Source organism: Stigmatopora nigra, chromosome 9, assembly GCF_051989575.1.
Source record: "Stigmatopora nigra isolate UIUO_SnigA chromosome 9, RoL_Snig_1.1, whole genome shotgun sequence".
NCBI classification, from domain to species: Eukaryota; Metazoa; Chordata; class Actinopteri; order Syngnathiformes; family Syngnathidae; genus Stigmatopora; species Stigmatopora nigra.
The window spans coordinates 11,249,777-11,264,172 of NC_135516.1; the positions used below are offsets into that span (position 1 = coordinate 11,249,777).

Consider the following 14,396-nt stretch of genomic DNA (forward strand, 5'->3'; position numbering starts at 1 on the left):
AAAAACTTTAATATTTTACTGGAAAAAGTAAACTATCAAATGAAAATACCCCAAAAAATCAATTTAGTCTTCTCCTCAACCCCTCTTAATAATCTTGGCATGCTCAAAGCATCCAAACTGAACAAATTCCCACCAATCCGCACCTGAAGTAAACCACTAGGGTCCATTTTTACAGCCCAAGACTGCTTAGACACCAAGCTTTTAATCCATTAAATTTTTATCCTTCTAAGCTTTCAATGTGTGTCATAAAAATACTTGTCTGCAAATTTCCTGCACCTCCTGTCAACTTCCCTAATCAATCTTCCTTGTGTGCTCCACAAGGAACTGACCATGGTACTAAAATCTATTCTATCCCTCCCTTATAATAAGTCATTGCTTATCTTTCATTGCTCGGTACCCAAAACAGTCGATTTCCCTGGCGCCTGTTTACTTTCCCAGTAAATAAATACTTCTATAATGCTTTTGGTTGCATTTGACTGCAAGCTATAATGAGATCACTAAGTGCATAATAAATCTATTGTCTTTTTCTATGGCAGATCACATGCAAGTGGGACATGAAGAGAGCAAGATGTTCCACCGTGGACTGATGATACGTCAGTAACTCGTCAGTTGGAAACCCTCCCGTTCTCTCTCTTTTTTTATTGTTCTCAATGATGTTTTTCCACCAATACCAAATGATGACTCTGCTCACCACAGTGTGTTGTTTTCCAAGCACGCTCCTTAACTTAAGATGTGGACAGGCTCCTTGTCGGGACCACCAAGAATGCTGCCAGCGGGGAAATTCTACCGGCTGTTGCGACCCATCGGAGGTGGAGGACTACTACCACGTCGCTATGGTGACACGTAAACTTTCGGGTGTTCTTATCATGCTACTTCTCTTCGCTTTGGGATATTTGGTCCAGCGGGTGTTGTGTTCCCGATCCAGACAGCTTAGCCCGGATCATGGCGGAGATACGACCGTCAATGTGTCCCAGGAGCTTCTGGTTGAGAGTTCCACGCCGGATAGCCTCTTGGAAGGTAGTAGCATGGCTTATTTACCCACGTATGACCAGTGCAAGCATTTACCAACGTATGAAGAGACGGTACGGATTGGACAACGCCAGTGTTCCGTGGGACAAAATCCATGACATGAGACTCAAGACTTTACGTATAAAGACTTTGGTCAAGAAAATACTACAATGAGGTACTATTATTTCTGTATAAATTGTTGTTTTAATGCAATTTGGTGTTATTAATGGATAAGTGACTCATATCTAAATACAGATAACTTTTTATAACCTCTTTTAACCCTCAAAACCATGTGAAACCCTAAAATGTCACATGTTGTTCCTTAAACCAGCGATATGTTTTTATAGTAAATGTGCTTTATTTGAGGCTTATGCTCGAACATGAAGATTTTGCATGAAGGTGGAAAAAAAATGAAGGCTGTTTTCTTAAATTAATTTAATGATTAGCTAAATGCAAATACTGTGTATGTATACATTCAAATCAACTTGAAACATTTCCATTTTGTTTGCTTCAGTATTTGATTCCTAAAATGTGCCTTTTTTAAAGTAATTGTTTTGGTCCACATATCATAGTGCATTGAAATTACTGTGATGAATTAAATTGCAGGGAAAATATCTTGGAGTATGTATTTATTTATTTTGGGCCTAATATGACTACTAATGTTCCCTCTAAGCTGCACGCATGCGCAATTGCGCACTACTTTCGTCTTCTCTGCGCAGCAGCAATCATATGTCGCGCAGTAAACAAAATCCAAACTATTTTTTTTACCCTTTTCCCATGATGGTGGCAATTATGCGGCAGCCAGTGGCAGTAGCTCTGTCCACTCTTATGTTTTTTCATGTTTTACAGCATGTTTTACATGAAAAATTAGAGGCAACATTGACATGCACCTGCTTATGGCAGGTGTGATACTGGTGTGCCCATAGCGACCAATCATGTCACTCACATTGGTACTCAGTGCGCTCAGGGAGGTTGTCTTTCTGCCCAGACCAACCGAAAATTAGAGGCAATATTGATGACTAACCATCTTTTCCAAGCAGAACGTCACAAAGAACATAACCTTTAACCTAAACCAGACTCAATGTCTAGAAGACTTGGCTTTAATGTAGTTCATAGTGTCCTTCAAGTTCTCCTTGACGTGAGCAGCAGATTCTGATGGGAGTTTAACCATATGGCTAATTTTCCTGAGAGCTTCTCCCAACCCGAAGCCAGTGGACGCTGAACAGGGTTGGACAAACCAGTCCCTATCCGCACAAAGTCTCCTCAAGTCGAAGTTGTCTCGGATTTCACTCACGGTCATGGCACCATCCACATCCTGCTTGTTGGCGAGTACCACGAAGGGACGTCCGCGGAGTTGCTCGCTCTTCAAGGTGTTCTCCAACTCCTTCTTCGCCTCCGTCATTCGTCTCCTGTCCGCGCTGTCCACCACGAAGACGACGCCCAGCGTGTCCTGGTGAAAGCTCCTCCAATGACGTCGCATTTCCGCCTGTCCGCCTACGTCCCAGACGGTAAGAGCCAAGTTTTTCTTGTTCTTCCTCACGTCGAACATTTCCACGTTGAAGCCGATAGTAGGAACCGTACCGACGAATTTGTCGTGTTTCAGTTTGTATAAAATGGTCGATTTGCCGGCGTTGTCGAGACCCAGGATGAGTACCCGGGCCTCGGGTTGCGAAGAACCCCGTTGACCCATTCGGGGGGAATGCTCAGGTGTTTAAATTCCCCTCAGAAGACGTTTTACCTGCTCAAATACCTTTCAAGGTGTGTTCATTTCATGTTGTCATATCCTGCCAAGAGAGGTTGGCTTTAGATTTGAATAGATCAACCATTAAATCAACTGACAATGGACAAAGTGCACTTTTTAACTCCACTCTGGGTTAAGATAGAGATAAGAACAAACATAATAAACAGACACAGAACAATAATTAATCTAAAGATGTTTTTCTTTTTGGATTTGAATCAGTGATATCATTAAATTTGGGATTTTTGTATTAAAAAAATGTTCTAATTAAAAATATAATCTTAAAAAAGTAAGGGTACCATGTTAGAATGTTAAAATAATTCAAATAAATTAATGCCATTTTGATGAATGAAGGATTTGAAATGGATGAACTTAAATGAAATTAATGACAATTTTGCATAGTTGGCTTGTGAGCTATTAAGCAGAGTTTACTTTGTAAGGTACATTCCAATGTCGCCATGCCAGAAGGGGAAAAAAAGTTCAGAGTCATGTTCAAACCTGTTTTCACATAAACTTTTTCTATTATTCCTGTGTGACAGCAAAACATTTCTCTTTACAACTACTTCTCTTCACTTTTTTCTTTTGCTGAAGATGTGCTTTATTGATCTTCCAGGAAAGAGACTTCCATTATGTCGTAAATTGCATTCCCATTCATTGCATTCTTCCTTGGTTACACTATTTTTTCTAAAAATTCTGACAACAATGGCAAAGTCAAACTCAAGTTCACTTGCTTCTTACTTGAATTAGTAAATGAAAATTCCTTTCAATGCCTGCCAGGGAGTTGTTAGACACTGCAGAACTGCTTTTTGAACTTTACTGTTAACCTACTGCAATACTCATTTAGTATTTATCCATTGTCTGTACTGCTTATCCTCACAGGCGTCTCTAGGGTGCTGGAGACTACCCCAACCAACAATTTGGTATCAAATATGTACTATAAATTATACACAATTTAAGTGTACTTGACATAACTGCAAAACCAAATACACCTTAACAGTAGTATGCCAGTATTACAAAAATAATCAACATATTGTCTCTTTATGTAGTTTTTACAAAACAGTAATGGGATATTTATTGTTGGAAAACTATGTCAAATATCAAAGCAGTATATTGAAATGTGTACTGCATTATTAGTTGTGCAACAAACAGGTTTACACAACATTTTACAATCAACATAAAGAAAAGTAGACTGATTGTATTTATGTCACAGAAAAATACAGTTTTTTTGCTCATATTTTTTTAGAACAAGCTAAATAAACTTGTGGTTTGTGAGCAAGAAAGAAAAGTCATTTCCTCATTCAACTTCCACACACTTGTTCACATCAAAATCAATTTAAAACAATCATCAGTCATGTTAAACATTAAAAAAAATCTTGAAATTCAGCCAAAATTTAAGTTACTTCTGTAAAAAAACAACAAAATTGGTTGCTTTCTATACAACTTTAAGTCCCTTAACTTCCATATCATGGTCACCATGATGCAAAAAATTGGAGTAAAAATATAATGAAGTGTGACACAAGATATTTAAACCAACATTCCGTTTTTTACCTGACCAGAGTATCTCTAATAAAAAATAATAATAAAAAACAAACTCCATTTGTATTTATGCACCAGAGAGGACTGTGTACCATATAATTGGCTCCCAAAAACACAGTTGCACAGTCTGCATGTCAACAAAATCATTTTCTTCATCTGATGCACCAATTGTCTTCCTTGTGTTCTCTCCATTCAAGTCCAGCACTGACCACTTGAATATCTCCCTTGACTAAATCAATAAAAACCATTGATCCGCTTGACCTCACCAGCAGACAATAATTCTGACTCTGCTGTGCCTTATGGACGCCAAATCCAAAGGCCAACACAATTAAATTTGTGTTGCAAATCATTTGATTTACCTGACAAATCCCTTTCTGGGTTCAAGTCCTAGTCCATTGCTCTCTGGGTTTGACCCACACTCCACCAGTTGGGTTGTCCATGACATATACCAACCCTGGCTTTTCCGGTGCTGTCCGTTGCGCGGGGCGACGGACAACCGCCTTCTGGATGCCTACAACCTGGCTTTGAGAAGAGCTGTGTGACAAATCCACCGTGCCAGAACGCCGGTAAATCACTCGAGCTTCCGATTTAGAACCTTGCTGACCCATTTTAGAGGCAAAACTGCAGGATTTTAATGCTAATATGTAACTGTGTTCCTGATTTAAATCCAGTCGCAACTGTGAGTCTTTGACGTGATTATCAAAGTGTTCCTATGAAGCGGGAATATGACTCGGTGGGTTTTGTTGTGGTCACCAGACACTGGCCATCATATCAAGACTATTCTGAGTACGCCCAGCTGGCATAAGTTGTCATATAGACGTTCAGGGTTGGACTTTGAAGGGGAATTGGGTTTCATAGTTGTGCGACATGTTGACGTTGTTTACTGTTAAGCGACACATGGGCATAGAAGTGATGTCAGAACTAATTGTATTGTGATGGATTAACAGTACTTTCAAATAAAGACTCATCCAACTGTATGGAGGTTTTTGTCTTTATTATAATCCACTAGAATATTGCAGTCCAATATAAATCAGCCTAAAAATGGTTTTTTGGCTAATTTTAACACTTTTTAGTAACCTATATCATTTATTTTTCGTAATTTCCATGTTTTAAAATGTACATTTAGTTCCTTTTACCACTTTTTTGTTAAATAATAAGACACAGAATGAAGTGATGAGCATAGTTTTTATTGCAAAGCAGAAAAAAACAATATGAATATACAGTACACAGATTTGGCAACCTGTTTGAGACAAAACAAATCAATAAATATAAGGCATATAAGGTAGTTTAAAAAGAAAAATATAAATATTTTGATGTTTCTTTAAAAGAAAAAAAGCCACTTTTTTCAAGGGACTCCATTTGGATTTTTTGCATGATTAGCTTTTATCAACAAAAATTGTTGCAATGTTTGTGGTAAAAATGCTACGTTTTCTATGTAAATGTGTAGATTGTGATGCTGAACTTGTGATCAAATTTCAGCGAGAACATAAGATCTATTTCAGTGAACGGTGAGTCATGGTTTACCGTAACTTTTGCTTGAAATGTATCGCTGCTGACAACAGTGCTTTTACAGTATATTGCTTCAGGGTCTTCTCACATTACTTTTGCTGTGTGTCCTCCGTCTCAACTGCAGCGCAACATCATACGTCATCAATAACATTCTCTCATGGCAGCTGCCACACTGTTTAAGGGATGTACGAGTAAGTACTGCTTATCAGATAAAATACTTTTAAATGTTATTTCTACTAATATATGTTTATTTTAAATTTTGTGCCTCGGTGCCTTGAGATATGACTGACTGATTTTTATTTTTTTTTGCTTTGAGTTGCGAGGGAAATTTTGCATTAAAATCGCAGTACAATCAGGTCACATTATAACAAATAGTAGTTTAGCAGATAGAGTGCAACTCTTAAAAAATATAAAATGAAGCCTTAAATTGTTTCTCCATGATAGTTTGCTTTAAAGCTAAACAAAAAAAGGCATTTTTTTGCATCTAATTAAATAAAATAATCCTAAATGCTAGAAAAGAATGCAAAAATTAATAGTAATTAATTTAGTGTTGCTGTGTTGGTTAACCTTAATGCAAATTAAATTTAAATAAAAAAGGTGGAGCAACACATGCAGGCAGGCAATCTATTAATGCAGACATATATATTTTTTCTACCACTTATATTATTCTCATTTCTTAATAATCTCCATGCATGATGGGATGTCTTTATCATACTAGTTAATATACTGGTGGGACTTACATATCTCAAGGCACTGCTGTATTCTGACACGGAAAATTCTGATTAGATTTTTGGATAATGCACATTATTCCAGATTAGCAATTATTTAAATCCAACACTCCAATTTCCTCATGCAGTACACAGAATGTTTTTTTAACTCGACTCTAGAGTAACCAGGCATCTTTCAGCATCTTTCAAGATAAACATCTTTAAATGTTCTTGGACTTAAGTTAGTCCATTGTATGACATTTTTTTGTCTGTTACATTCCTTCCACATTCCCAAAACATGATTCGTAGGGTAAATAAAGACTTCAAATTGCTCACATCTGATATAAGTGTGCATGAGGTTTTTCTACCCTGGCACAGAATCCGTAGGCTTCATAAAAAAAAATGAGAACCGATGCTATAGAAAACAATTAGATGGATTGTATTACTGCCTCCATTAGTCACCGAAGGCTAATCTTTGTTGCTCATCACTTGTAGAATCAATTGTGAGTGCTTGAGAGAAATGAACTTGAAAACATTTTGTGTTGCGTCCTTGCTGACCTCAATTTTCCATTCGTTTTTTCGTCTTTCAAAATAAGTTTGTTCTTATTAACAGTAGAAGAACTCCTTTCTTTATGGTCAATTGGTCAGAAAAGTTCTATAGTTCAATGTCTATGGCAGGGGTGTCCAAGTCTGGTCCTCGAGAGCCTATTTTCGGTCTTTCAGATACTCTTGAGGACCAGACTTGGCCAAATCTGGTCTAGTGGTTTTTGGTCTTTAATCGAAGCGTAGGGCTTGTTTGTTTGTTCACTATTGGAGGAAATCTGGTAGATGATACTATTGTTGAAATGCAGCAAAAAGGCTGGTGTTTTTCTATCATTTACAATTAGGCACTCACCATAGTAGCTCCAGTGGAGCTTCCCCATTCATAAACAGTACTGGAGTACTGGAAAAATACATACTGGTCCTTATCTTTGCGGCAATTATTAATGGGTACATATTTAGGCTCCTAATTTTGGTGAATTTGATTCTTCCGCTTGTATATTTCATCGATAATCGTGCTGGATCTTGTCTTCGTACAGTTTTTTTTTTACCTAGTCCCCTGATTTGCTATTAGTACTCGCTCCACTTTTGAATTTGACCACCATGACAGTGATGTTGTCTGGGCAACCGCGGTAGAAGGATTGCAAGACGATGCTTTTGGCACCAAAGTGTGGTTCGTCCAAGCGTTCGCGGACAAAACGTACCGCCTCCTCGTTGCTGAAGGCGTCCCACAAGCCGTCAGATGCCAAGATCATAAACTCTGGTTGTACTTTGTCCAAGTCGAACGTCATGATGTCCGGGTCGGGGATGACTACGTTGAGGTTCTTTAGCGGGTAGTCGCCGAGAGAGCGGGACATGGCCAGAATTCCCTGGACTCGCCAAGAACCATTGAAACTGATGAAGCCTCCTATGGAAGCATTTCAAAATACTGTGTTAACCCATAACAGAAAATGGAACTCAGGAATTGTAAATGTCTACCACCAGACAACCTTAACTATCAGTATGTTGAAAATTATCAAGTTTGCCACTGGGAAATCGAATTTATTTGTATCCAATTTTCCTATTACTTAGAACATTTTTACGATTACCGAAGTGTGTAATTAAAGAACACAGTTGTTGACAAGTACATTCATTATGATGTATATACTGCTAATAGTTTTTCTCTTAACTTACCCGCCCTCTTGATTCTCTTGCGCTCTTTGAGCTGATAGGGTTTGTGGTCATGTGACAGGGCAATGGCATTTCCGTCTTTGTCGCACAGGACGCCGCGGGAGTCTCCAACGTTGGCCACGGTTAACTCTCTGTCTGACAGAAGTGCCACTAGACATGTGGTTCCTAGAAAAAATGTTTATAAAGAGTCAAATGGTTGAAGTCACAAATTCTTTACCTTTAGTGCAAGGGTGTCAGACTCGGGTTGGTTAAAATCCCTGAATATTCAGTTTCTTATAGATCTAAAACAATGTTTATTTTAGCTATTTTTATATATTTTTAGATTTTACAAAATGATTTTGAGCTAAAAACACTAAAAAATTGATTAAAAAATGACAATTATTAATTTAGAAGGGAGAAAATCAGGAAATTTACTATATACATCTATACTCTTCATTTTAATTTGATCATAAAACAGAAAGTCAGCACTCATCATTTACTTTCCCGGGCCACATTAAATGATACGGCGGGCCAGATTTGGCCCCCGGGCCGCCACTTTGAAACATGCTTTATAGTATGTGTTCAAAATGGTTTAAAAAATACTTTGGTGGAATTTTCAACAAACTTATCTTAACTTAACTTAACTTAAATCTTATTCTCAACATAGTCCCACTCTTACTTGTTCTAGTTATTAAATGAATGTGCTCCATCTTTTTATACGCAGATAACCTTCTGTACTAACCTGCTTCATCATGGTTAGCAGACAACTTGTCCAAAATCTCCCGATCTACGCTCAGAATACGCTGCTCCAGGACCCCGGCATACGACGAGGCGCTCTCCTTCCTCTCTCGCTCCAACGCTTGCAGCTGCTGCCTCAAGGCTTCGGGTAGGTGGGCTTTTACATAGTCTGCTGCGGCCTGGGGGAACAAAACAGATGGTTAAGCACAACAAAGGAAGAGTGCAGATGCTCAATCACAAATATAGTTGTGTTACTTTTCCCCCATTTGCTTCATTTCTGAAGCTTTACTTAGAGTTTCCCAAAATAATATAAAAGCTTTTATCAGCCCATTTCATTTTACAGTCACTTATATTGAGCACTCTTCAATTATTAACTATGCTCCATTCTGCTTGCTCTCTTGTTCTTTCACTCATTCTGCTTGCTCAGAAGGTTGAGAAAGTGTATTGCATGTTTTCTATATATAAACACCCAAAAAATACTTCACATACTTTAAAATTATGAATTGGAATGTATGAGTGTTGGTTTTTTTTTACCTTAAATGGTGTTTTGACCAATTTCTACAATGTTATTCCAGCCCAAGTTAAGGTCAACACTGCATGTTTTCTAAATAAATTCATTTGACAACATATAACCCTTAAAATAAATGGTTTAGAGATTGTTACATTTTTAAAACAACATTTGTGGGAAGGTATTTAGAGGAATTTATCGAAGCAAATGCATACATGTCACAATGACATGGCATTAGATAGAAAGATAAGAAAAAGTCTAGTTGTATAACTTTGACACTTCTCTATTAGCTATGAGTGTTAAATATCTGAATTCATGGTTCTATTTTATTTGATTGTTTATTTTTGAGACAGTTTTTTGAGACATATGATTTTTTTCCCCCTCTGGCTGAAGTACTAGTAGAAAAAATAGTTTGAACTGCTTAATGAATGTGCATGACTGAATCATATGGCTTCCAATGAATTGCAGCCTTTATTTACGTTCTGCTGAACTATGTCGCCATTCAAAGGTTGTCCTACATCGCAATAATATATATATATATAGTACCATCTTTTTCCTTAAATAACAAACATGTCCCTTTAATTGAGATACGGGCCTTAAAAAAGATATTTAATTAATTTCAACCTGTAACGATGATTAAATGGGCTTGTTTTGAATTGCGAATGAGGTTACGGAATAAATTAAGCTCATATGTCAAAGCACCACTCTTTTTTGGAGACCTTTGGGAATACCGGTGGTAGTGGTGACAGATGGTTTTGCTGTCCCAGGATACCCGGACTGATAACATGAAATCTACTGAGCCTTTACGACATGCAGAGGGATTGGAAGGAAGACAATTCACACACACACACACACACACACACTTTCTTTGTGATGGCTCCAGCTGGAAGGGGGGGTGCACAGTGCACACAAAGAAAACAATGCAGTGGTTTGGGTGGAAAGCTAGTCTGCTTGACAAAGAGGAAGTATATAGTTAATCTACTACTACTCCATTAAAAAATAGTGAGAATATACCAATGTCACCCCCACTCTCCATCCTTCATCCCAAGATGCGAACCAAGTACTTTAGGTCCACTTCATAATGACACATTCAGGTGTATCAGGGAGGCCCAGAGCGCTCACTTACCTCCCCACCGTGTCCGTCAAAGATGCCAAAAATGGACGGGTGACTCTTGTTGGCAATGTCCGTCAGCACCTCGAAGCGGTCCTCCATGTGGTCTCTTCTGCCTTGTATGGAGTACACAGCCACATTGTCGCTCTTGAACTCCCAGGTCTTGGAAAACTCAGCGTCCAGCACGCTGAGGCCTCCCAGGCGTTCGTTGTGCATCATCTCGGCCACTTTGCCCTTCACCATCTTCACGGCGTCACGGCTTGACTTGACGATGGTCTTTACTTCGTCCGTATGGAAAAAGTAGCTCCACAGCGCCAGGCTGATGCATAGCAGAAACAATGTCTCCGGCCTGAGGAGAAAATAGCGCATGATCCGACCCAGAAGAGACAAGAGCGTCATCGTGTCTCCTATCATCACACGCCACCCAAAGAACGGTTCACTCCATGAACGAGGGACATTGAACGCACCAAACGCATCCACCGAGCCCTGTTGGAGCGGTTGCGACTACCGCACACCGGGCGGGTATGACATAGTCGTTTTTGGCTTGAAATCAGCGGCGAAACGACTCCCAACAAAACCCCGATGTCTCTCGGCCCATCTCAAGAGGCGGACGCGGATGTTGCTGGGGGGCTCAGACCCTCCTAGAAGATAGCGACGCGGGGGGCGGGGTTGAAAGAGCCTCCCCCTTTTATTAATCTATTGACGCTCGTGTATTATCCCATCACTAATTAATGTAATATTTCAATATCATCTTTATATATTAGCATCATGCGCGAACGAAGCTTTGGGAAAATAGTCCATGTGTTTTATGAGGGTCTTTTATTATGAAAAACCGAGCCGTTGTGACAAGCGCGCAGACTCAGAAAGAGCGAAGATTGTACACAAATACGACAGTTTGTATGTTTCTTGGTATACATCCTATGATAATTTGTTTCCAGCTTCAAATTGAACAATACATTGTTTTTTTGTATCTTCCTCGTACCTGACTGGCGACCAGTCTGTATGTCTACATGTCTCTCATTGAGCTTTGAGAAAATGATTTTGTGTTACTCATAGTCTCCACTAGAGAGCATATTGAGTTCATGTTCTATTTGCAGTAAAGCAGGGGTGGCCAAATCCGGTCCTCGAAAGCCACTATCCAGTCTGTTTTCCATATCAGGTGACCGGACTTTGTCATGTAAGTAAAATAATATAAAATAATGTAGTAAAAAGGGTGGAAAAAATGATACAATCAATAATATCCCACATTGGACATTTGTCATACCTCTCATAGTTGTATGCTGTTAGTGTCTAGTAATTTTTCTGTCATTTTTGTTTGTCTTTGAAGGAAAGGTTAAAGGTGAATTTGACCTACATCCCTTGGAGAGTACACCTATTCATCCAACAACCCTGAAGCTGATGCTAGTAAAACTAAAAGCTAGTTGACACGACAAAGAAGAGCTGCCTTTGCACACTCTGGTACAGATAACCCACTGCAGTAAAAGCCACAACATCATCAATTACTACTGGAGCGTGCTTTCGCTATACAGTGAAAAATGGCATTGACTTTTACAAATGTTACATCCCTGCCCAGAGAGTCACTAACTCACTTTCTTGCATGCAACAGCAATCTATCTAGCAGACATGTTTCTAAAGAATGTTTTTATTTTACAGGGACATTCTACTGGAAGCTGTTTGGTTCTGATAAATTTCATCCATCGAGAGTAAAGTGGGTAAGTTGAATTTACATTCTTAAGGATTGAGATTTGACTAAATTGTAAACACAGAATGTAGAGAAGTACTTTCAAAGTTGTATAAAGGTGAAAATTGTGTATTTTCCGCATTATGGTTTGCTTGTTTAACTAAAATGAAAAGTGTGTAAATGCAATAAAGTATAACAACATATTGGGTTGTTATATAATGTTTTCTTCATTATTTGTACATATAGTTCAGATCATATAGTATAATTAATGAAAATATAGTATTTTAATCCACTTAAATTTAGCAGAATTTCCGTTTACATAAATACATAACAATAAAAGTGCTAAATACTATTATATACTATATATGATTAGTATTTCTAATAGTTAGGATCATATCTAATAGTAACACAAAACAAGATATGACATTATCAATTTTCTTAATGCATTATGGGTAAATACAAACTACAAAAAGCGACCTAAAAAGTGCTATAAAAATATACACTTATTTAATTTTTATCTCTATGAAATACACCCCATTTATTATTTGAAATTGAACTCGGTGACAAAATAATTCATTACTTGGTGTTCCCAGCAAAATTTGTTTAATCATAATGCAGTATGTGATAAATAAAAAACAGTCACCAAAAAATATGAAGTACTCCACTCCACAAAGATGACATAATACTAAATAAAAATCCATTGACGAACACTTTCAAAAGTGTGTAAATTTCCTCTCAAATTAACCCAAATTTGATCAGTAATGCCAATGTATGTGTGTAAGTGTTAAAAATGCATCCTGCTTGTTTGTTTACAGGCCTATCTTGGAATATATATGTGTGTTAGCGTTTATGTATTTTCTACTACTTGGTGTGAAAATATAAATAACTACGTTGGCAGTGTGTGCAGTGTAATCTGTTCCCAACAGGCTGGATTCCCACTGAGAGAAAGACAGTATATTGTTCCTGCAGCAGTGCAGATAACAACTAATTAGCATACTGAATCATTTGGCTGCAAGAGCCACTCAGCCACCCATCTGCGTGGAGCTGATAAACACATACACACACACACATTTATGTAGAGCGTACACTCCTCCTCAGACATGCCTCTTCCTCTCTTTTAGGGAGTTTTGGAAAGGTTGGAAACACTGAGGCAGGTAGAGGGATTAACCCAAAGAAAGCCCCCTCGGTGGTGCCGTAGCGCACATGCAGGACACCATGGCGCCACACACGTTTTCTGAAAGAAATTCCAGGTTTTGTATCCTTGAGGATTACCTAAATCTGCTGTTTAAAGCAAAGTTTAAAACTTTTGACGATTGATTTTTGACTGCTACGTATTTTTGTCAGCTAAATTGATTTTGTTGAGGAAGTTGTAAAGTTTAAAACATGCTCAAAATGAACTACGACCACCTCTTGGATAAAACATAGTCTTCAGGTTACATTATGCTCATAGGTAATTTATGTAATTAATCAACAATGAGACAAAACTATGAGAAGTTAGGGTCAAAATTATTGAAATATACTAATTAAGTTTCATTGCGATCAATCCGCAAATGATTTAGGAATAGCAATTGGAATTTGCCAATTAATTTTTGTAATTAATCATCACTATGACAAAAAAATATGTCTGTGATGCGTCTACATGTCTGGAATATAACTACCAAATTTGATTTCTATTCGCTAATAGTTGTCCAAACTACGGCTTGCGGGCCATCTATGGTCCAACACAGTTTTTTTTTGGGCCCACAACAAATTCTGTAAATATTAACTACGCAGACAACTCTAATTGGGTGCCTTAAAAGTGGAAAAGTCTATTTATCTGCATGATAATTTTCGAGCAGTTTGCAGACTTAAAATTCCTCTGTATTCATTAACATAATCACTTCTTATCAATATATTACAAAGACCTATAGAGACATCTTAGAATCAGGACTCTACTGACTTTAATCTGAGTTGTTTTGGGGAAAAAATGACTCTACAAACTTCATGCGATCTTCCTGAATTTCCTTATTGCCTAAATTCTTTGGATTTCTCAGTTTTAACTATCACGATTTCTGAGCTTTCAATATTTTCAGGGTAGAAAAGTCAGGATAATTATACAGGAAAATCTATTCCATCCAGGCCTTCTTTAAACTAGATCAGAATGATGGGAATGCGCAAATTTGGCTTCATTA

At 37.9% G+C, this 14,396-nt stretch overlaps 2 protein-coding genes across 2 annotated transcripts; both read right to left on the reverse strand.

Annotated features, from left to right (window-relative positions):
• Window positions 1-1,577: 1,577 nt before the first annotated feature.
• arl14 (ADP-ribosylation factor-like 14) lies at window positions 1,578-2,731 on the reverse strand. Its single transcript, XM_077724245.1, has one exon. The coding sequence runs from the start codon at window positions 2,696-2,698 to the stop codon at window positions 2,087-2,089; it is 612 nt and encodes a 203-aa protein (XP_077580371.1). The 5' UTR covers window positions 2,699-2,731; the 3' UTR covers window positions 1,578-2,086.
• Window positions 2,732-7,265: 4,534 nt separating this feature from the next.
• Window positions 7,266-11,265, reverse strand: ppm1la (protein phosphatase, Mg2+/Mn2+ dependent, 1La). The gene is made up of 4 exons (XM_077724991.1): window positions 10,560-11,265; window positions 8,930-9,104; window positions 8,212-8,373; window positions 7,266-7,945 (listed from the first exon to the last, which is right to left on the reverse strand). The coding sequence occupies exons 1-4, from the start codon at window positions 10,956-10,958 to the stop codon at window positions 7,590-7,592; spliced, it is 1,092 nt and encodes a 363-aa protein (XP_077581117.1). The 5' UTR covers window positions 10,959-11,265; the 3' UTR covers window positions 7,266-7,589.
• Window positions 11,266-14,396: the final 3,131 nt, after the last annotated feature.

What these genes read in the sequence shown, in the direction of transcription:
- arl14 (XM_077724245.1), bottom strand. Translation starts at nt 2,698, where the DNA reads ATGGGTCAACGGGGTTCTTCGCAACCCGAGGCCCGGGTACTCATCCTG.
- ppm1la (XM_077724991.1), bottom strand. Translation starts at nt 10,958, where the DNA reads ATGATAGGAGACACGATGACGCTCTTGTCTCTTCTGGGTCGGATCATG. An exon ending in TGCTAACCATGATGAAGCAG is followed by an intron (nt 8,374 to 8,929) that starts GTTAGTACAGAA and finishes CATTTTTTCTAG; the next exon opens with GAACCACATGTCTAGTGGCA. An exon ending in CAAGAGAATCAAGAGGGCGG is followed by an intron (nt 7,946 to 8,211) that starts GTAAGTTAAGAG and finishes ATGCTTCCATAG; the next exon opens with GAGGCTTCATCAGTTTCAAT.